This window comes from Mastomys coucha, unplaced genomic scaffold (genome assembly GCF_008632895.1).
Source record: "Mastomys coucha isolate ucsf_1 unplaced genomic scaffold, UCSF_Mcou_1 pScaffold5, whole genome shotgun sequence".
Taxonomy (NCBI): domain Eukaryota; kingdom Metazoa; phylum Chordata; class Mammalia; order Rodentia; family Muridae; genus Mastomys; species Mastomys coucha.
Genome location: NW_022196911.1, coordinates 75,304,438 through 75,326,614, shown reverse-complemented (window position 1 = coordinate 75,326,614; position 22,177 = coordinate 75,304,438). Strand labels below are relative to the sequence as shown.

The window sequence follows — 22,177 nt, the reverse complement described above, 5'->3', positions numbered from 1 at the left end:
TCAGAAATCCACCTGCCTCTGCCTCCCAAGTGCTGGGATTAAAGGCGTGCGCCACCACTGACCAGCTGTGTCTTTTCTTGAAATTGACATTTCTGAGCTATTTATTGAAGCTGATAAGGAGCCTTTTAATTTTTTCATGGGATTTTGGTTTTGGGTCCTGAGGACATCTCAGGCTGTGAGATAGTCAAAGCAGACACGATCAGATGTCTTTCACGGAGAAGATACAAGGTTCTCTATGGAGCAAATGCTGATGTGTGTGCCAGCCTTTCTGGTGCACTTCATTATGTGTGGCTTGGAGACACACATGGAAGTACGGGAACTGTGGGAGCAGAAGGAACCGCATGTGTGGCCTTGAGCCTCTGCGGTGTTCTCTGTAGTCTGGTACACAAGAATCACACTGAATCATTCACACTTCGTCAAAATGGAAACTGCACCTCCCCCATGTCCCTCCTCTCCTGTAGTGCACGCGCTTCAGTGTGCAAGTGTCTGTGTACTTGCATGTGTATGCATGTGCATGCCCAGGCCAGAGAGGACATCTACAGAAGGGGTCAGATGTCTTTCTCTGTCACGCTCCATCTTATTAACAGGGACTCTTCGTTGACCTGGAAACGTGCATATTCTGCTATGCTGGCTGGTCAGCAAGCTTCAGGGATCTATCTGGGATCCCTATTGCCAGGTTTATTGGCATATGAAACCATGCTCTCAGTTTTGTAAGTGTGGACTTGGGATTCAAACTCAGGTCCTCATGTTTGAAGAGAGCAAGCAATGGGGTCCATTGAGTCATCTACCCTGCGCACAAATTGCAGATAGACCTGGATGTAGTGGTCCATACTTTTAATCCCAGGGCTCTGGTGGAAGCAGAGGCAGGTGGATGTCTGTGAGTTTGAGGCCAGCCTGGTCTACATAGTGAGTTTCAGGACAGTCAGGATGACACAGAGAAAACCTTGGGTTTTTTTTTTGTTGTTGTTGTGTGTATGTTACTTCTTGTTTAAAATATATATTTAATCCTGATAGTCACAGTCTATGTGCCCAACAGCTGCGTGTGGGTGTGGACACTGTACTGCACACCCAGAGCAGTCCAAGGTTTTCAGGGTGGTGGGGATTGTGCAGCGTCAGCTTTTGTGTTGGCTGATCTTGCACCTTGACAAAACTGGCTGAGCAGAGCCCCCTGCTGGATAGTGATGTACATAGCAGGGTAGAAAACGAACTATATGATCTATAGTATAAACTGGATCTGCTCTAATCCAATTACAACAATAAGCTTTGTTTGGGCTTTTTCCAGTGCTGGAGATTGAAACCAGGACCTTGCACTTGTTTGGTGAGTGCTCTGCCACTGAGCACATTCCCAGCCACTACCCGTTTTTTTGTTTTTTAAATTCCTTAGTGTATAAAATTATGTCTCATTGTGCCATTTCTGGACGAGTGTATCATACATTTTGACCACATTCACCCACTTTACCATTCCTGATCTCACTCCCACTCTACAAGTTTTAAAAAAAATTAATGTTTTTGCCTGCACATCTGTTTGTATGAGGGTGTTGGATCCTGGAGTTAAGTGGTTTTAAGCTGCCCTGTGGGTGCTGGGAATTGAACCCAGGTCACCACTGAGCCATCTCTCTCTCTCTCCCTCCAGCCCCCAGTTTTAAACACTTTTAAAGTATTTAAGGAGAGCTGCTCTGCTGATCCTCCTTTCTTTCCTTCCCTGCTGTTTGTGGGTGAAATGAACTCTTTCTTTTTGTATTGTGCAAGTTGATGAAGTTGTTGGGAAATGACTATGAAATGTCTGCATTGAGAGCTTGGCTTTTCCAGATTTTCATTTTCTGTCAGTGTTGATAATTGGCTGGTGTCTCTGAACATGTCACTCTAGCCCTAAGACTAGAGTTTTGCAATGGATCTTTTACACAGGTTATCTCTATTTTGTTTGGGATTTTACATCAGGGCCGGCATTGTTAATGAGGGCTTCTTTGCTGTTTTTCTGCCCATGTAGTTCCCCAGCAAGATAGAATCTAGTGTTAAAGTGTTACTGAGCATTGGTGACTATAGCTTCCCCTTGTCTGAGCCCCTATTTTAAGCCAGGAGAATAGGAGTAGACCTGCTCTCAGCATGGCCTGGATTGTGGTGGCAGTGGCGGCCGTGTTTTGGTGACGATTCTTAAAAAAAAGATTTTTTATTTTATATGCATGGGTGTTTTGTCTGCACATATGCTAAGTGCAGTGCCCAGGAAAGGCAGAAGAGGGCATCAGATCAGATCTCCTGGAACTGGTGTGACAGATGGTTGTGAGTCTCTGCATGGGTGTGGGCGGGTACTGGGAATCGAACCTAAGTCCTCTGCAGGAACAGCCCATGTTCTTAACTACTGAGCTTTCTCTCCAGCTCTTTTGGCTAGAATTCTTGTCTCCTGCAGAACCCTAGTGTGAATGGCCAGTGGTGGAGTTTGGGTAAAGGCAGAGATCAAGCAATGCATTCTCTTCTGCCTTTGCCCCACAAACCAACAAGCTGCTATGAAAACCCTCTGGCCAGTGGCTAATTCTACCTCAATACTGAGCCAGGCTGAAGCATTGAGGATCACTGAGCTGGAAAGAGTGCCTGCCTGTGTGGCCTTGCACTAAGGTGTGTCTTCTGAGTATTTTGGGGGGGAGGTGGTGGAGTTGAGCTCTGTCCTTCGATGAGTCACTAGAGGCCAGTGGGAACCCAGGAAGCCAGTCCCTGTGGCTGCTTTCTACTGGAGCCGTCCCTTCACAGCCTCAGTTCCTTTCAGACATCAAAGACCCCAGAGCCTTATCATTAGTCCCTGAACACATCCACTGTGAGAGAGATTGCTGATTATTTCCAAGGCCCAAAATCTCAGTTCAAATTCTGCCTGCTGCTGCACCCCTCAAAAAACCCTGTCCATCTCTTAGGACACATACCCATCAGTTCTGTGGCTGTTTCCCCCACCAAGTCACACATTCACTGCGGGCAGAGGCCAAACCTCTTGCAATGGCTGGTTCAGGGTATTGCTTTGGAATTCTGGCAGTGGAAACTACAGCTGTTGACTCCCACCCTGCTCCCCAAGACTTCGGGGCAGAAAGGACCCAGGCAAGATGGCAGTGTGGCCTCCCTAGTTTACCTGGAGGAAGCAGCTGCAGGGGGTTCCTGGAGGTGATGGGGACAGTCTGCTTTCAAGACAGGACAGTGGGATAAGGATGCTCCTCCACTTTCAAGGTTACCATTTGGTTTTCAGCATCCCGTGGCCAGACTGTTCACTATGGCCAAGTGGCTCTGAGGACAGTACCTGTGCTGGCAAACCTTGCCCAAGTCAAGGAGCCTGCCATCTAGGAATGGTGAGGTGTGGTCTGGCAGAGGCATGGCTAATTTTGACTAAGGTGCTTTAGGCCCCAGGGATAGGTAGCTATTTGCAGCACTCAGTTTATAGTTCTTAGTTTCAGAGGTCTTCAAACCTGGGTGTCCAGCAAAACAGCCAGAGATGCTTTAAATACACATACTCTCTCAGGACCCCATTCCCCTGGTGGATCTCCTTTTGCTGGGGGTGGGACCAGAATATTCCAGAGCTCCCAAGGTAGGATAGCACCTACCCTCTTCACCTGCCCATAAAGACCTGCACACTTTGGGTCATTTGCTCAGAGAGAAGTACTCTCCTGAGGCCAGCTGCTCCCAGGGCCAGGCGGCTTCCTTCTCCTTCAGAAGCAGGCGGTAGCTCTGGCTGAGTGATACACTACCACTCAGGGGAGGCGTTCATGACATCAGTGGACCCCCGCATTACTGACAGGCTACTCCTTGGAAATTAAGTCTGCCTATACCAGAGTGACAGTTGCCTCTGTGTTTAACAGACCCTTGTTTGTTCTACCTTCAATGACTTTACTTTTGAAGAAAGATTTTTTTTTTGTTTTTTTCGAGACAGGGTTTCTCTGTGTAACCTTGGCTGTCCTGGAACTCACTCTGTAGACCAGGCTGGCCTTGAACTCAGAAATCTGCCTGCCTGCCTTTGCCTCCCAAGTGCTGGGACTAAAGGCGTGCGCCACCACCACCCGGCCAAGAAAGATCTTTACCTTAGGGTGAGCAGAGGAGGCAATTTACAGCACACTTGAAATGGTGGACATGTTCTAACCGTTTACGGATCAGGGAGGAAGAAACAGTCAATGCACGTGGAGATAGTAAATAACTCCTGACAGTTTAGAGCAGATTGAATTTACATTTTACTTTAAAAAAAAAGGGGGGGGTGTAGTGGGGTAGGGGTGGGCAGTCGTACACAGGACAGGAAGCCAGTGAGGTCGACGCTCTGCGACTGATGGCCACACATTTCCCCACAGCAATGGATAGAAGTTCTCCTGTTGATTACATTATCAACAAGGCTGGAGGCAGGGAACCGCTGGTTGGGGAGGGGAGAGGGTTAATCATATACAAGGTCAGTTCACGATACACAGCATCTTCTTTAAATGATGTAACGCAGTCGCAGGAAGAAGTTAACAATACGAACACAAGAATAATCAAATTTTTGTTTGTTATCCATGTACAGCAACTAACTGCTTTACAAAAAAGCAAAATAATACAATATATCATCACATGTATTTACAATGTAGTAAATAGACTTTTCTGTCAAATTTTACACAAACTATTTACAGGTGAATATACCGCATTAAAAAAAAAAGTGTGTGGCTGACACTAAGTGGATTTTTATATAAGTCCATTGCATAACATTGAATAAGACATGCTTCAATATGCTGGGGAGGGGGGTAAATGTAGGAAAAAAAATAAACAGGGAAAAAAATTCCCCCAAACTGGGAAAACAAAAGCCAGATCTCCCACAGGAAACTTGCAACCCTGAACCCCGTGGAAAGGGTTGCTGGCACGTGTCCCTCCACTGGGACAGTAGCAGCCTGCATTGTCCAGCCTCCAGGCTCAGCACTGTGCAGGAAAGAGTAACTAGCCAGCAGAGTGCGGTGTCCCCACAGTGGAGGGCACAGGAGCCCAGGGGAGGAGGACCAGCTAAATACACAAACAGTAGTTACTGGTTTTCTTCTTTTAAGTCAGGGAACACAAATTGAAAATGAATCACAGAACTCACACAAATTGTGTAAAATGGATCATTCCTCAGACCTTCAGCTGCTCCTCCTGTAATTAGTCTCCTGTGGGGGAGGGGCAGCTGGTGACATTTTAAGCTCCATAGGTTCAGTTGCTTGCAAAGTTAGACTTTTCTCAAAAGCTGGAAGTTCTGTATATTAGATAAATCGGGAACTCTTCCCAAGTCTCCTGGGATGTACAGGTCAAAGAATTTTCACATTCCGAAGTGGCTCCACTTGATCTTTTCATGAGAGCTCAAGTGGGGGGAGTTTAAGAACTATGGGAAACCCGCTATGGGAAGAGTGCTACATTTACAAGTTGTCCTGTTTTGATGGAGGAAGTGAAGGGCCAGTAATGCCCACCATTAAAAAAGCAAGCAACCAGAGTTACAGAAGCCTCAGGCTGTGCTGCCCACGGCTGCAGGAGCCAGGCTTGTGGTGGTGTGCCCCAGCAGCACTGCTGTGGGAAGCCAGCCCCTGGCAGCTTCACCACAGGGCCTCCTGCTGCATCAACATTCAGCTGGAATCTCAGCCTCACAGCCTTGGTTGTCTGCTCTGACACGTTATTCTAATGTAGCCTTTACAATGGTTAAAACAAGAGCTCAGTTTGCTGCATCTGTCTTCAATATTCTCCAATGATTCTATGTTAAAATCACTACTAATACTAAGGGTTTTTCCTTTTATTTTGGCAAATGATTTTTACTTTTCCCAGGGCTGTAAACAAATTAAAAAAAATTAAATGGTTATTTCTGAATATCAAAAGCAATTTTATTTACATTAACATATTACATTGTTACTGTATGGATAAGTGTGAAATGTGTTATATTATTAAAGTCAGAATACTTAAATGTACCATTATTTATTGACTTAGCTGTGGAGTTTAACTTACTGAAATCTACTAGTGAGCCAGCACTACAGGACCCGTCCACACCCTACTGGGTTTCTTTTGGTCCCTCCCAAAGCCATTATGTCTTATTATATGAAGGGAACCTGGCTGTAGAGGGATAATACCTTTGAAAAATAAATATAGTTCAATCTTAAATGAGAGCATTCATGTACTACTGTGCTCACTAAAGTCAAACTGTCTTGCATCCTGCAGGTCCCGTGAAGCAGCTCGGTGTGCATCCCTTGACGGGCCTGAGTCCCACTGGTCTAGCCACTCTGCACAGCAGCAATCCTAGAGGGCCTGTGTCCACAGCACACGGGTCGGCCAGACTTCACAGTGACTAAATGCAATCCTATCAGATAGAATCCAAATGTTTTGCTAGAGATTCCTGATTTTATTTGGAGGAGAGGAGTAAGATTAAAAGATTTAAAAAATACATCTTATCAAAGAAATTTATGATAATATACAGCATATTTTGTTTCTTGGAAAATTATTTAACAAAATAAAAATATCCCCTACCCTACGTCACGTACCATTCCATTCTGCTATGGAGCTAATGGAAATAGCTATGAAAATCACCTTGCGGAGACAAGCTCAGCACTGCCTACTAGTCACCCTGCTTAGAATCACTTAGGAAAGAGGAGAAAGCAAGTGCAAAAACAAGTGTCTTTCTATACTTAGTATAGTCTTGGCTTAAAAAAAAAATGAAACAAAAAACAAAACAGAACACCTTCATATGTAAAAATTAAAAGATAATCAACAGGAAAAAAAATTACCCAGTTTGGATGACCAAGTATGTATAAGGCCTCAGAACCGATAGCTTAAATTCAGCAATGTTAAGATGTGTGTGTCATGCTTATTTTCCTGTACTTATTGCTAATACTCAAATGTTAGTATTTCTTATGAATCCGTTACAAAATACTAGTTTGCCCCCTCCCCCAGTCCCTGGCCTGTGGCTTCATTGAGGCTTGGCCTCTGTGGTTCCTTCAACTTCATAAGGTAAAAAAAAAAAAAGTCCACAGCTAGAAGATTAAATACACTGGGGTTAAAATATGATTTCTCCCCCAAACTTCTAAGTGTGTAAATAAGACGACCCCTTCACTCTGTAAGACGGGAACACAGAAGGCCCCCCTCTGTGTACGGCCTGTGGCTGGCAGCGGCAGCAGCAGCACTGGAGGGTTCATCCATGCCCACAGTCCACACTCTCAGTCAGGCTTCCCGACAGCCTGATTTCTCTGCAGTCCTCAGAACAAGTGCTCAACCAGACACATGCCAAAGTAGAAGGAAAAACATCAAAGAAAAGCAGCATTAAACTTAGGCAATGCTCCAAGAGTTGACCATCTGGTGACACGGTGACCAGATGGGATCATAAGACACGAAGTGCAGCAGTGCAAGGTGAGGGGTCACTAGTGAGAAGCCATGTTAGGTTGGTTTGAAGAGTGAAACAAAGAATGCTTCACACGATCTTCTTAATGCTATTACGTTTGAAACTGCCAGCACTTCTTTGCTTCTGCACTTGGCTTGCGGATCCATGGCGAGTCCGTCCACTGTTACAGTGGCCAGTGGTGGGGGAGAGTTCAACGTTCTCCTTGTCGATTCCTGGAGAGACAGAACAGCTGGTTACTCCTCCTCCCCTGATGCTAGCTAGCTAGCTCTAGGATCCAATCTCTCTCATTGCTTGTGGGTGAGATTTGAACTGGTGAACAATTCCAGTATACTCCAGGACATTTATAAAGGCCTTGTCACATACTTTGCCTCACACTTTGCTAAGCTAAATTTTCAATCATTGTCATGAAACAGCATAAGAGAAAAGAGAAGTTGAAAGAACAGCTGGAGGGAGGTAGAATGAAAGGCTGGCCACCGGGGAAGTCTAGGAGAGCACCGTCTCCCAGTCATACCACAAGTATCCAGCAGAGGGCAGATTCTAGTCAGGCACCCATCTTTCTGCATATCTACCATTTCAGAAAAAGGCATATACTTCTCATTTAATCAACCTGAATGCCTCTTCTGGAGGAATGAGAGCATCTCCTGAAAAGGTGATCTACCACATGAGCTATACCCAGGATCTTGGCTTCTTTTCATTCATGGAGAGTCACTACATTTTTCTCAACCTTGTTCAAGGGTCCTATAATGTATTTTACAAATAATGTAAAAGTTATTTTCAGAAAGGTAATCAAAACAAAAGGGCAAATTTTAAAAAGATCTCAGCATACTGATAAAGGTTACAAATAAAGATAGAAAAGTAGTGTCTGAAGGAGGTGAAGAAGGCAGTGTAGGCATGATCCTTCACGATCCTTGATATGGATTTTGCTCATTAGTTGATTGATTGAGACAGGGTCTCTCTGTGTAGCCCTAAATGTCTTGAAACTTGGTATGTAGACTACGCTGTCCTGGAACTCACAGCAATCTGCCTGCCTCTGCCTTCAGAGTGCCAAAGTTAAAGGTGTGTGCCACTGTGCCTGGCCCTGGACCTTCATTTTGAGTGTGTTTGCTTCTAAAAAGTTCATCATACTGTAAACTTATGATCTGTGTACTTTTCTGCCTTCAACCTTTCAAAAGAATTTGCTTCCCACATAGATGCTGTACTCATTTCTAGCACAGCCATTGATAGCAAGCACTCTGGCAGCTGGTATAAACTGTTCATAGTCACAGGAGGGAGAGGAGCAGAAAAAGACAACCCAAGTTTAAAAAGAAAGGATGAAACAAATGGGGGTGAGTAGGCAGGAAAACATCTGTCTGTGCCATATCCCACAGCATTATCCCAGGTCTAACTTTATGTTCTACTTGAGTTTAAAAGAATTCTTACATTTGGGAATGGAAACATTTCCATTTGGGGGCAAGAAAGTATTATTTCAAGCCACAAGATATTTATTGTGTTACAGGAATTAGAACAGATCCATGCTGCAACTGATAGGCCGAGGAGGAGAACTGCACCTGGGACCACTGTTCTCTGGAAGACATATCCTTCATTTAATACAGTTCTAATCCTGTCTTCTCCCATCTGTCTCCTACCAGAAGTGCCTTCTAAGCCCTCCTTGTAGTCACTAGCTTTGGCCTATAACCACAACCTGCATAAACATCTCATCTCTTCAGGTGGAGGGAAAACACCCAGAAAGGACCAGTTATCATTCATGTTTTTTTCCGTATAAAATCTAGTTAATCACTTTCAATAACTGTTGGTTTGCAACAAATGTTCCTGCTTTAAAATGTGAAAGCTAGAACCCTCTAGTTCATACCCTGAAGCATGCAGCCCTTGCTTGGTACCATGTGCATTAGAAAGGGAAATACTTCCTGGCCAGCTTCCCTCTGAAGGTTGTCAGTGCCTCTGATACCAGTGTATCTCTCCTCTCTGACATGTGTACGTGACCTGTGACTTCAAGTCCCGAGTTTCCTCAACTGAGGTTATTTCCTTAATAGGAATCTGTTCGCTATATCTTATTTCCTAATGAAGAAGTTGGAAGGCAAATAAATACAGTGTCATAGGTTTCCTAAGTCTAATTAGAATAAAAAAGTTTTACTATAAAGATCAAGGAGAAAATTGCATAAATATTTTGGAGAGCACTGTATATGCATAAAAATGTCAAGGAATAAAAGGTAGGTATTATAAACAAGCTTTGGCAGAGTTATTTTTTAAAAAGCAGTAAAAATGAATTATATTTACACCAACACACAGTCTTAGGAAAGCTGGGCCCCGGTAATGGAGTGAACCTAGCGCTCAGATAATTTTTTTCTGATAATTTGCCAGCATTCTCTCAATGTTCTCCCTTCTACAATGGGATCTAGAAAGGCCTCCATGTGCTGCTGAAGCACGCACACTGCTCACATGGAGCAGACTCCTGCCCTGCCACAGGCCTTAGTTCACATTTGATAGAAAGGCCTGACCTTTTTTTGTTTTTGTTTTTGTTTTTTCAAGACAGGGTTTCTCTGTGTAGCCTTGGCTATCCTGGAACAGAGTGTCTGTAGACCAGGCTGGCCTCAAACTCAGAAATCCACCTGCCTCTGCCTCCGAAGTGCTGGGATTAAAGGTGTGCAACACTACCACCTGGCCCAGGCCTGACCTTTCATGTCTGCATTGAAAGCTTTGTATTCTGCCTTCTTCTATCCCTAAGGCACTGGGTCCTCCTTCCCTTCTCCCTTCCATGGGTACAAAAGCAAAAATCCATGAGATCAAAGAAACCAGAAGGCACCACCAAAAGGACATAAAGCTGGAGTTCTGTGTCCCAATCTGCTAGTGTAACCCTCTCAGCAGAGCTGCACTCCGGCTGGCAGCCAGTCATAGGCATGCAGGGCAGCACCACCCGCACTCTCTGTTCTGTGAGCTGGGCTGGCTCCAGATGAAGAGGAGGCACTAGCAGACGTCGGCTACCACTGTGAACTGCGTGAGCTGGGAAATGATCTGCCAAATTATACTCAAATGTAGCCTGCCTCCCTACTATGGCCTGAGTTCCTTGAAGGCAGGTATGAGAATATGCTTATCTTGTTATTACTGATCTACAGCTCCTACCTGGAAAATAACACACAAATACTAACACATGTAAGGAAATAACACTGAGTAGTCTGAGAAGTCACAGTAGGAAGCAAGGTGAGTGAGAACTCAGTGCCATCACCAGTACAGGAGCCCACTTGGGTTCAGACTGCATTGCTCACTTCCCTACAAACAGCAAAGCAAACCTGTTGGAAAACTCTTTTCTTCATATGAGCTGGCAGGCATGCTGAAGGATAGAGCTTAAGTCTTGTTTGTGGGCAGAGAATGAACACAGGCCCTTATGTATACTCATAGCACTCCACCACTAAGCTATATTCTCTGCTGTAAAGTCTGAGTCCTAATTGGGTGGAGAACTCTTGCTGCTTAAGATGGAACCAAAGCAGCTGCTTGCCCTCCACTAAGCTACTCACTGACCCTCGCTTCCGCTCAGTCTGAGGGTTAAGGGCACACTGCCTATTTTCCAGGGCTGCTAGGAAAGTTGGATAACAATCTATATGAAGAGCTTTTCTGAACTGCACAGATAAAATAATTTTTTAAAAATAGATTAAGATGTTTCTAATACCTGGAATCAAAGAGATTAAGTAATAAGCAAATGGGCAAATTTATTAGACTTCAATTTAATGCTGGAATTTGTAAAATTACTAAACCTACTGTAAACACAAAACGTCTCAAAAAGAAGTCAAGTGTGATAGCTATAGCTGACGCTTATGCCTTAGGAAATGCATCTGTGGAGAGATGGCAAGTGTATATTTAGCAGTATTTGTGTACGTGGACACAGACTCTGCAGGGATTATATTATACTTGTATTTATTATATTATATTCAGCAGCACTCATGTGACTGGACACAGACTCTGCACTGCAGGGATTCCCACTGCCCCACTGTTTCTTCATCTCTTTGCAGTAATACAAAGATTACATAAAGCCAACAGGCCCTTTCTGAATCAGGCAGCAGTATGCCACATGTCTGTTTAGTGTTGACAGTTAGTTAAGGACACTTGTCTTTACAGCATAACAGTCAGTTTTATGATGGCTTTAGGATGGGTTTGGTTTTATGTTGGGCACAAGATCTCAGCCTGCTTCTCTGCTGATGTCCCTGAGTTATTGGTTAACCAAGGACAGGGTAGGTAGAAGTGGCAACTGAACCAAACAGGTCATACTAATTTATAGTTCTCTAAGCCCGGAAATCTCACCAAGCAACCCAAGATCTCACCAAGCAACAGCTTTCCAAGTTTCTGTTTCTAAGTTCCTGAGCCACACTCAACTTCTAGGGACTGAGGAAGTCTCATGCTGGGGGCCCAACTTGAGTGTAGAGGAAGCAATGTTTTGTATAAGGCCATGATGAGAGAGAAGCTATATGCAAATTGTTGGCTTAGAGCATGCAGGAGCTTCAAGGGGATGAGGAAAGGACAAAGGGAATGATGTCCAGAGGAGTGAAAAGCCATTAGGCACTTACTACCTTCCCTGGTTTTCTGAAGGAAGCTGGCTTTATTTATGGGATTCTAACCAGTAATTTCCAAGAACAGATAAGAATAATCTGTAAATAAGCAGAAGTTACTGACTCTTCTAAGCACACCATGAGAAGTATCACAAGCATTAAAGTAAGTCACTTGAATACACTGCACCATCCTCAATACCCTGAGAGCCCCCGAGGCAGGTACGGCCTCAAACAGCACTACTGGTGTGAGTGCATTTTTTCTTTCTTTTGAGACAGTCTCATAATATAGCCCAGACTGGTCTGGAAATCACTATGTAGTTGAAGATGACTCCCCCCGACCTCTGTGTGTGTGTGTGTGTGTGTGTGTGTGTGTGTGTGTAGGGTCATGCATGAGTTTAAGTGTGGTTATCAAAAGACAACTCAAGGTTGGTTCACACCTGGGAAAAGAACTGCATACAAACATCTCTATCCAGTGAGCCCTTTCACTGGCTCCAATTATGGTTACTTTCTACAAAGCAATACAGTATAAATTTTATGCTTAAGGAAAAAAAAGAACTGTCTTAGAATGTGTTAAATACCACTAATAAGAAATAACTTTCACTTAAAACTCAATACTAACACCCATGGGCACAAACTATCAAGTCCTTGTACTGAGGGCGCCTCTCTTCTCTAAGTATGTAAAAGTAGGGCCTGAAGAGATGGCTCAGAGGTTAAGGGCACTGGCTGCTCTCTCAGAGGACCTAGGTTCAATTTCTAGCACCCACATGGCAGTTCCCAATTGTCTGTAACTTCAACTACAGAGGATCTGATGTCCCCTTCTGGCCTCCTCAGGAAATGCATGCACTGATGCATATACACAGGTAAATTATTCATATGGATTTAAAAAAAATGTAAAAGAAACCTTTTTCTTCCCCCTGAGTCAGGGTTTTTTTCTGTGTAGTCCTGGATGTCCTAGAACTGCTCTGTGGACCAGGCTGTCCTGGAACTCAGACAGATCTACCTTCCTCTGGCTCTCAAGTACTGGGATTAAAGGCATGTACAACTACTGCTTGGCTAAGAGAATTCTTTAAATTTGTCAAAGTGCCTAATACACACTCACAAAATAAGTATTCAGCTGGGTATGGTGGCACACACCTTGTAACCCTAAGACTTGAGGGGCTGAGGCGAGAAGGCTGCCATGAGATGAAGGGCAACTGGAGACTGTCCCTGGGAAAGGGTGGTGGTGCTTCCAATGCTCCCAAAGTAATGTAAAAAGCAATGACTCTATAATAGAGTATAAGCCAGATTTTAATACTTTGGAAATGGCTTTATTTAACTACTTTTCAGGAAATAATATGTGCATAGAGTTCTACATAGTTTTTTTTCCTTTGTTTGTTTGAAATTAAAATAGACTCACTCTGTAGCCCATGCTGGACTCAATTCAAAGTGATTCTCTTACCTGGGACTCCCTTTCTTTTTATATTGAGGATTAAACCTAGGACCTCACAGCACTGAGCTCTGTTCCTACCCTCCATCTGGATCTTTCTAATATATCCACTCTCTGATATCTTAAGAGGAATAGGTGGAGTACTTGGAATAAAACAGTTACAAAGATCCATGATATGGCTAGGCACATATTGGATTGGGTATTATACCTGCTTGTTTCTTTAGAATTTTCCAGACTACCACATGAATGGAAATGCTCAGGTAACACTGAGACAAGTATTATGGAGATTCTATAGATCTTGAGCAGCCCAGAATAGTTATGGTTTGATTTGTATAAAGAAAATGCATGCTAACACCTAGCATTTTCACGAACTATATACAACACTTCTAAGAATGTTCCTATAGGCTACCGCATGACCTTTTCAGGTAACAAAACATAGGTAACTTAAATCCTTTTTAAACATTTTAACTAACTTAGGAGAAAATCTTTTCAACTGATCACATGACCCAAACATAAGTTTATTGCCACTGCACATTGTCTTCTCCATTGACACAGCAGTGCTAGGCTTGGCAGTGAGCATCATCTCTAGGCTTAAGCAGAGCTTACGAAGCCATTCCTTGAGACAGGTAGCAAGTGAGCTTGGAGATGGCCGGTGCCATTCCTCTTCATCTTTTTTCTCTCAGTACCTCAGGGTCTCTTACATATGACTGCTCAGTGCATAGAGTTCTAAATTTCATTGTCTATGTTTACACATGCCTTTAATCCTGGCACTGGGAGGCAAAGTAGGTGAATCTCTGTGAGTTTGGGCCAGCCTGGTCTCCGAGAGAGTTCTAGGTTAGCTAGGGCTATACAGTGAGACCCTGGACTCAGACTGTAAGTAAATAAGTAAACAAATAATAAATAAATGAAACCCCAAATTCCACTGGTCTACTTTTCTCACTTGATCCAACAGTGACTCTACAGTAAGGATTATAATGATGGGTTTTAAGATTTTTTTCATGTGTGTGTGTGCGTACATGCACGCTTGCGCGCCACCTTGCACCTGCATATATCACTGGCTGGAACTCTCCAAGTGGGCTACACTAGGGGGTTATCCAGCCACAGATATTCTTCTGCCTCAACCTCCTGGGTGCTGAGATTACAAGCATGTGCCACCACAAATACCTTTTCAAAAAATGGGTTCTTGGGACTAAACTCAGGTCCTTGGGCTTTCAAGGGAAACACTCTACCAACCTAGTTATCTCTGCAGCTCCAAGATGTTATTTTCTTACAATGACTTTTTGTCTGGTTGTTTACCTAATCCCAGATCTTCAGGCTGGCCAGTGGCTGATGGACAGCTGACCTGTTGTTACCAGCAATAAAGTGAGGTGACTACTAGATTTTGTATGTGTGTGTTTTATGGGGTTTATACTGCACCAGAGACATATGAGGCCTTAGGGTAATGTTAGTATAGCTGATAAAAGCACTATAGTTCTGTTCACTTATAGGTAATAGAGCTTAGTTTGTGCTTCTGGTCCAAATCTATGAGGATACTAAACATCATTATGTATTTCCCTCTCTGCTATACAACTTGTTGGAAAGCATACAGCTCTGAAGAGTAGCAACATTCAGTTACACAGAAAAGAAATGTCAAGTGAACCTCAGGAGGAAAAGGACCAAAATCTGCTATGGTCTGACCACAAGGGAGTTCCTAACGTTGGTATCGTAGTATCATTGCTCACAGTCACATAAAGATCACATTTACTGACCTGGGGAATGCTGGGAAGTTGCAAGTGAGGTCATGGAATTAGAGAGGTTAAGGTTGGCAGTGATACTAAGCTGGCTCTGCAGTGCAGGAGGGTAAGGAGATGTGGGTGTCAGGAGGGACTCCTCACTGGTTTCTTCATCAATTCCAGGCAAGTACGTGTCAATCAAGGCATCAAGAAATTTAACAATGAGCTCAGCATAGTCTGGGATTTGTGTTTGCTGTAATGGAAAATAGGACATTATTTTAGCTCCATTAAAAAAAAAGTTCCCTCTGAAGCCAAAAAAAAAAAAAAAAAAAAAAAAAGGGTTAATGATATTTGGGGCTTGGTGGATTATTTTTCTTTCTTCCTTTGTATTCTAGATCATTAAAAAGGGGGTCTGGAATAGATTTAGAGAGAATTGTGGAACATACAGCTTGGAATTGTATTTGGCTTCACCTAAAAGCTTCCAGATGAACCTGCAATTTCTGAAAGCCATGCAGAGACAGAGGAATTGACTACTAAGACAATGCAGTCCTTAGCAATGATGTCTAGCCAATGTCCTAAAGCAGAGAAGACAGGCAGAGCATCATTATCCCACCATCTACCTGTCAAAACTCCTGCATGATATACTTGTGACTTCAGGCCCATCTTTTTAATGACAAACTGTGCATATCAACAGATAGTACAAAATAAACTAAATCCAACTCTTAGAACCAGAACAATGTTTAAAAAAAAACAAAAAACCTCATCTGCCCTGCATTTAGGACATGGTGGGGGATGGGGTCTTGGGGGTGGGGTGTTGGGAGTGAAGGGGGTGGGGCAGAAGCCCTGCCTTCAAGGAACTTCAATTATTTTAAGAGACCATCTACAAAAAAATTAAATACAATTTCATGTAGTATACCAACAAATGCCAGTCAAAGAAAATGGACAGCAAAGAACAAACCTAATAGTTAGATGTAAAAATGTGTCCCTGAGGTATATTTTAACAGGCAGCACGCTCTTTGCTAGTTCCAAGACAGGTGTGTAAGTTATTGCCACACATACAGAGGTCTACAGGCAGACACGTTCTATAGAGGTTTTCCACACCCTTCTGAGATTTTAAGCCTAACTTAGAATAAAACTAATATATCAACATATTGCAGTTATTGTCTCTTTGGGAAAAATCTTTCTAAAACAATTTTTATTTTGAAATGTTACTTTGGTTTGAGGATTATGTGTATTCTCCAACAGACCCATGAATACAGCTAAAGACTCTGGCTTATCAAAAACCAGAAGAAAAAAAAATATTTTTTACCTTTGAGAAGGGTCCTGCAAACCGCCATAAGCCATTAAAACCAAAACCTGCAAAAAATCAAATGCTACTCTTACAACAAGGAAGGCAGCTTTAAATAGTAACAAAAATTAAGCTGTATAGCTGACAAACTCTGCATATATTTAAGACATTTTAAAATCAGTGTCAAAGACGACTAAAATGTCCTTAAAATAGACAGCATTTTTACAAAGTGGCCAAGCAGTTATCATACTGAACACATAACTAGAGAGTCAGAGGACAGCATGGAGGGAGAGAACCATGAAGGAGCCTATCCCTGAAGGTACACTACAGCTAAACACTCTCCAGCAGGGAGGGCCACGGCTGCAGGCTTAGCAGGCATCCTCCCCTGGTATACTTAGTTACTTTGCAGGTAAGATGTTTGGTACTGTGGAGGGGATTCCTCATGGTATACCACACTCTGCACAATTCCATGGATTGGATTTAACAAATTTGGATCTTGGCACAAAGACAAGAGGGTATTGATCTTAGAGTCCAACAAATTGTGCCTGGAAAAAAAAAGAAACAGAGGAACATTAAATAAAAACAGTTACTGGGAAGCATAATATATATTCCTTAGAAGAACATGGCAAAACTGGAGATAGCTGCTTTTACATTTCTGGTGCTTTTCTAAATTATCTAGTGAACGAGTGTGTGTTGTCATTTTCAGTCATCAGGGAAATACAATACAGCACATACCTGGTAGCTATTACACCACCATGTCAAACTATACAAGGAAAACATTGTTCAAGACAGGCATGGTTCTGTTTGCCAGTTAGCACACCCTATACACTCTATCTCCTTTGCTGTCTGTTTCTATGTATGTCGAGGGTTAAAAATGACATTTAATACTAACCAGTGCCAAAGTAGGAAAGCAAAATTAGTTTGGAAGGGGTGGCATGTGGAATCTTACAAAGAAATCATTTCCAGATCAGCTGCACTCTATTAATAAAAATCTATTTTTTAAAAGGCAACACTTAAATATGTGAAATTCAGAAAGTTTAAAATGAAATTAGACAATAACAAATGTTGGATGCTCAATAAACTGTAGTGTTGTATTCCTGTTTCTTAAGCGAAAGTGTGACTATAGTATCTTTAGTTGTCTGACATAGTTGTTCCAATATGTCCAATATCAGACTCATTCTTCCTCAGCAATGAGACCACTACCCTGCGAGCCATAAATCTAGCAGTCCTCCTTAGGGACCTACCCTAGTCAACACTCAGTCCAATACCAAGTTCTGCAATTCTTACCTCCAATATGTGATTTAAATTCTGTCTCTCCTTATATGGCAGATATTGGCCTCCTGGAATAGTCTCCTTACCACGACCCTCCTACATCTGCACTGTTTCTTCCAGCTCATTCTCAACATAATAGCCAAAGTGTATAGCAACTCACCATCAACTAAAGCTCTCCCAACAGCTTTGCACTATACAAAGGGATATAACTCAAAATTTAACAGACATAGCAAAGGCTTTAGCCAGACCTCTGCCCTAGATCTATCCTTCACCTTGGAACTCTTTATTGTTCTCCATTCCACTCAAAGGTCCTTTTAAAGTTTCTTTAATTTGCTAACACCTTTCTGTCATAGCTGTCAGCTGACATATCCAGGAAGAAGGACTCTCAACTGAAGAGCTGTCTCCATCAAAGCGGTCTGTGGAACATTTTCTTGACTGGTAACTGATGTAGGAGGGTACAGCCCACTGTGACTGATTTCAAGCCTCAGGCAAGTGGGCGGTAAGGGTAACGGATCAAGCCACACTGGGCAAGCCAGTAAACAGCATTATTCCATGGTCTCTGCTTTAGTTTCTGCCCCAGCATCCCTCAATGATTGGATTGTAACCCATAGGTGAAACAAAACCTCTCCTCCCCAAGTGGCTTTTCTTTTCTTTGTAAACTTATTTTATGTGTATGACAGTTTGACAGTTTTGCCTACATGCACATCTATGTAACACATGTGTGCCTGGTGTCCACAGAGGCTAGAAGAGGGCATCAAATCTCCTGGAACTGGAGTTGCAGACAGTTGTGAGTCACCATATGGGTGCTGGGAGTTGAATCAGAATCTTCTACAAGAGCAGACATGCTTTTAACTGCTGAGTTACTTCTCCAGTTCCTTCCCCAAGCTGTTTTGGACAGTGTTTCTTTCTTTCCTTTTTTTTTTTTTTTTTTTCGAGACAGGGTTTCTCTGTGTAACCTTGGCTGTCCTGGAACTCACTCTGTAGACCAGGCTGGCCTTGAACTCAAAAATCCGCCTGCCTCTGCCTCCCAAGTGCTGGGATTAAAGGTGTGTGCCACCACTGCCCCACTTTGGACAGTGTTTTATCAGAGCAACCGAAACCAAACTAGAGCAAAAGCTTTGAAGTTGAAGTATTAAAAGTAAAACCAACCTCCTAGAGAAGAGGGCAATTCTGTGTTCACTCAGCTATGAATAAGTACAGAAATTCTAATAAAAAGAAAACCAAGGGCTAGCATGATGGCTCTCTGGAGAAAGGTGACGGCTGCCACAACTGTTGAATTTAGTTTCATCTCCAGGACCAATGTGGAACAAGAAGAGTACTGACTCCCTAAAGTTGTCCTCTGCCCTCTGCAAGTGTGCGGTCGTACTCATGCTTGTGTGCACTAGAATAAACACAGTGTTTACAGGAAGAGATTTAGAGCAGCCCTAGAGAGCCAAGTAAGCTGGTTTAAATAGAGCAGCCTAGCATTCTGCTCTTAAGAAAACTGTACATTAACACTCATTAAGCTAAGCCACTAAAGTAAATCAATACAATTAAGGAAAAACAAGCAAATAAACAAAACAAAGCAAACAAACCAAAGGTGGTTTTGGTAATAGATAAGCCCAAAGTAGCTTTAGCCATTATTAAAGTATGAATTTAAAACAAGATTTATTTTTTCATTTCAGTTCTGTATATGCATATGTATTTGCTTGTATGTTCAGTGTCCTCTGAGGCCAGTGGAACTCAGGTCCTCTGCAAAATCATACATGCTCATAACTGCTGAGCTATCTTTTCAGCCCCACAGCTATGTGTTTTGTTTTGGGTGCTGTGGATCAAACCTGAGCCCTGGCATGCAATCTCTAAAACTATTAGCAATCCCTCTCTATGATAAAAATGGTAGCTACATCACAACCATCTGTAACAAGACTTGACACTCTCTTCTGGTGTGTCTGAAGACAGCTACAATGTGCTTAAACATAATAAATAAATCTTTAAAAAAATAAAAATCAAAACAAAACCAATAAAACAAAAAACAAAACAAAAATGGTAGCTACATTTCGTACTGTACAGGTAGCAGCCATTGCTACATCGCTGAGCAGCACATCTCCTACACCTTCACAGAGCACCTGACATAGACAGATACAGGAGATACTTACACAACAGGAAACACTTTGGGAAACACAACGCTGGCCTCTGCTAGGTATTCATAAAGAATCCGTTGATCAAATTCATCTGTGGTATATTTTACCAGTGTAGCCTGCCAAGATGCAAAAATAGGTAAACAATTTATGTTGAGACTTTCTATTTTAATGAAGTGAAAACATCTTCCTTTCATGTTTGCAATATTTAAGGGCCTGATAAGAGCAAACTAAAAATTTGAGGGGAAAAAACCCTCAAAAAGGAAAACCCTTCCAGGAGTAGTGGTACACATCTTTAATCTCAGCCCATGGGAGGTAGAGGCAGGTGGATCTCTGGGAGCTGAAGGCCAGCCTGGTCTAAACAGTGAGTTATAGGACAGCCAGGGCTTCATAGTGAAACCCTGCCTCAAAAATGAATGAATGAATGAATGAATGAATGAATGAATGAGGGAATGTTCCCCTTACCAGAACAGTAAGAAGCAGTGCTTGGATCTTTGGGTCAGTAAGTACTTCTTCATCCAAAAGAACATTTGATTCAGAGACTGAGACTTTCCGTAAATGTGGGTGCTGCTGCGGGGAGGAAATCCTTTGGGTTTCTGCAGTAGGATATGGATTAATGTAAGTACTTCTATTAGTAGAGAAAGTATATTTTACTCAACATATTTTAATGTTACATCTTAAAATTCAACAGTTCTTTAAACAGACATCTTAATTATCAATATTACTACCATCCAGAGTTGTTATGTATGCAGTAATATAAGAGCTAGTGACCTGCAGTGTTGTGCCACACACACTGGCCTGGAACTGTCTATATAGACCAGGCTATCCTTGAACTCCTGGAGATCCTCCTGCCTCTTCAAGTGTAGCCCAGGCAGACCTCACGTATGTGGTCCTCCTGCCTCTGCCCCTTTAGCACATTCCATTGACGTTCACCACAATAACTGGCTGGTTTCTTTTCCTGCCAGCTTAAGGGCTAGAGAGAGCAGAGCAGGAGTCCATGTTTCTGAACTGTGCCCTAAGGCCATAGGCCTGGATGGAAGTAAATGTGCCTCACTGTGCTCCTCACAGTTGGCAACCATCTTCATTACTTATCAGTTTTGTTTCTCACCCATTTCATAATCAGTCTCCGCCACTCTTCTCATTTTTGGAGGTGTTGTAATCCCGGATTCCATTTCTTGTCTTTTAGGAGCCTTTGTGTCAGATATCAAGTGATCAAAACTTTTTCTTGTTCCTATGAACAAAAGTTATAGAATATGAAAGTTTATTAACCATAGTGTCTATAAATAGCAATATTCTAATCATTTAAGCTTTGACTTTTGAGTGGAAGCTGAGACATCCTTGGAGCAGTGTTCCTCAGCATTATTCTCCTTTCCTCTTTAAGGGGTCTGGCCTACAGCTTTGCAGAGAGGAGGTCTTTCCTGGCCTAGAAAGGGACTTTAGGCACTCACCATCCCAAGAATGAACCAGACCCTACCAAGAAGAACAGGGATTCACAACAAACACAGGATTAGATTGTGATCAGTGCAAAGCATAAAAACACTTTTTATTTTATTTTATTGAGACAGGGTTTCTGTGTAGCCCTGGCTGTCCTGGAACTCAGAAATCCACCTGCCTCTGCCGCCCAAGTGCTGGGACTAAAGGCATGCGCCACCACCGCCTGTCAGCATAGAAAAACTTAAACGACCATTTTTTAAGTAAGGAAATTGAGTTGGCTATCAAGAAATAGTCACTAACAAATAAGCAATCTCCAAATACAGGTAAAAATTAAAGTCTGACTTTAATTTGTAAAGATATGCATGCTCAGAAGTACTAAAAATCAGATATAGAAGGAAACACTTCCAAAGGGCAACAAGTAGTCCCATTTCACACTTGGCTTTGAGGGTATAGTCAATCATGTATACTGGTATTTAAACGTCTTTCTCTTATTTAGGTAGAAATATTTGTAAGAGATTATTCAGAATTTATCTATCTTTGCTCATTATACTCAGGGAATGTTTCTCCTTGTAGCAGTTCTAAAAAACAATCTGGCGCTGAATATGTAGCTTGGTGGTGAACTTGCTAGTGAGTTAAGCTCCCTGTTTTTGTTTGTTTTTGTTTTAATTTAACTTTATTTTTCTTACTTATTTACTTTACATCCCATTCACTGCCCCCCTTCCTGCCCACCCCCTTTCACAATCCTTTCCCCATCCCCCTTCTCTTCTGAGCAAATAGGGACCCCCTGGGTAACTCCCACTCTGGCTCTTCAAGTGTCTGCGAAGCTAGACACTTCCTCTCCCACTAGGCCAGACAAGGCAGCCCAGCAAGTAGAACACAACCAATGTCCAGACAAGCTTTTGGGATAGCCCCTGATAGATCCAGTTGTTCAGGACCCAGATGAAGCCCAAACTGCACATCTGCTACATGTAAGTGGGGAGGCCTAGGTTCATCCCCTGAAGGGACCAAGTTAGCTCTGTTGGTCTTCCTGTGGAGTTCTTATGCCCTGTTTTTTTTTTGT

General features: G+C 42.6%; 1 protein-coding gene across 4 annotated transcripts in view; it reads right to left on the bottom strand.

Annotated features, from left to right (window-relative positions):
• Nucleotides 1–4,178: 4,178 nt before the first annotated feature.
• Nucleotides 4,179–22,177, bottom strand: part of Nf1 (neurofibromin 1) — a 258,357-nt gene continuing 240,358 nt past the window's right edge. For 2 of the 4 annotated variants that reach the window (XM_031355033.1, XM_031355035.1), the window contains 7 exons: nt 20,792–20,914; nt 20,149–20,279; nt 19,702–19,802; nt 16,697–16,839; nt 16,316–16,362; nt 15,043–15,259; nt 4,179–7,545 (listed from right to left, as the gene is read on the bottom strand). In XM_031355033.1, the coding sequence (XP_031210893.1) occupies nt 7,403–7,545; nt 15,043–15,259; nt 16,316–16,362; nt 16,697–16,839; nt 19,702–19,802; nt 20,149–20,279; nt 20,792–20,914 (905 nt within the window). In that variant the 3' untranslated portion in view covers nt 4,179–7,402. The remainder of the gene's footprint in view (nt 7,546–15,042; nt 15,260–16,315; nt 16,363–16,696; nt 16,840–19,701; nt 19,803–20,148; nt 20,280–20,791; nt 20,915–22,177) is intronic. The other 2 variants (XM_031355032.1, XM_031355034.1) reach the window with 2 other exon arrangements.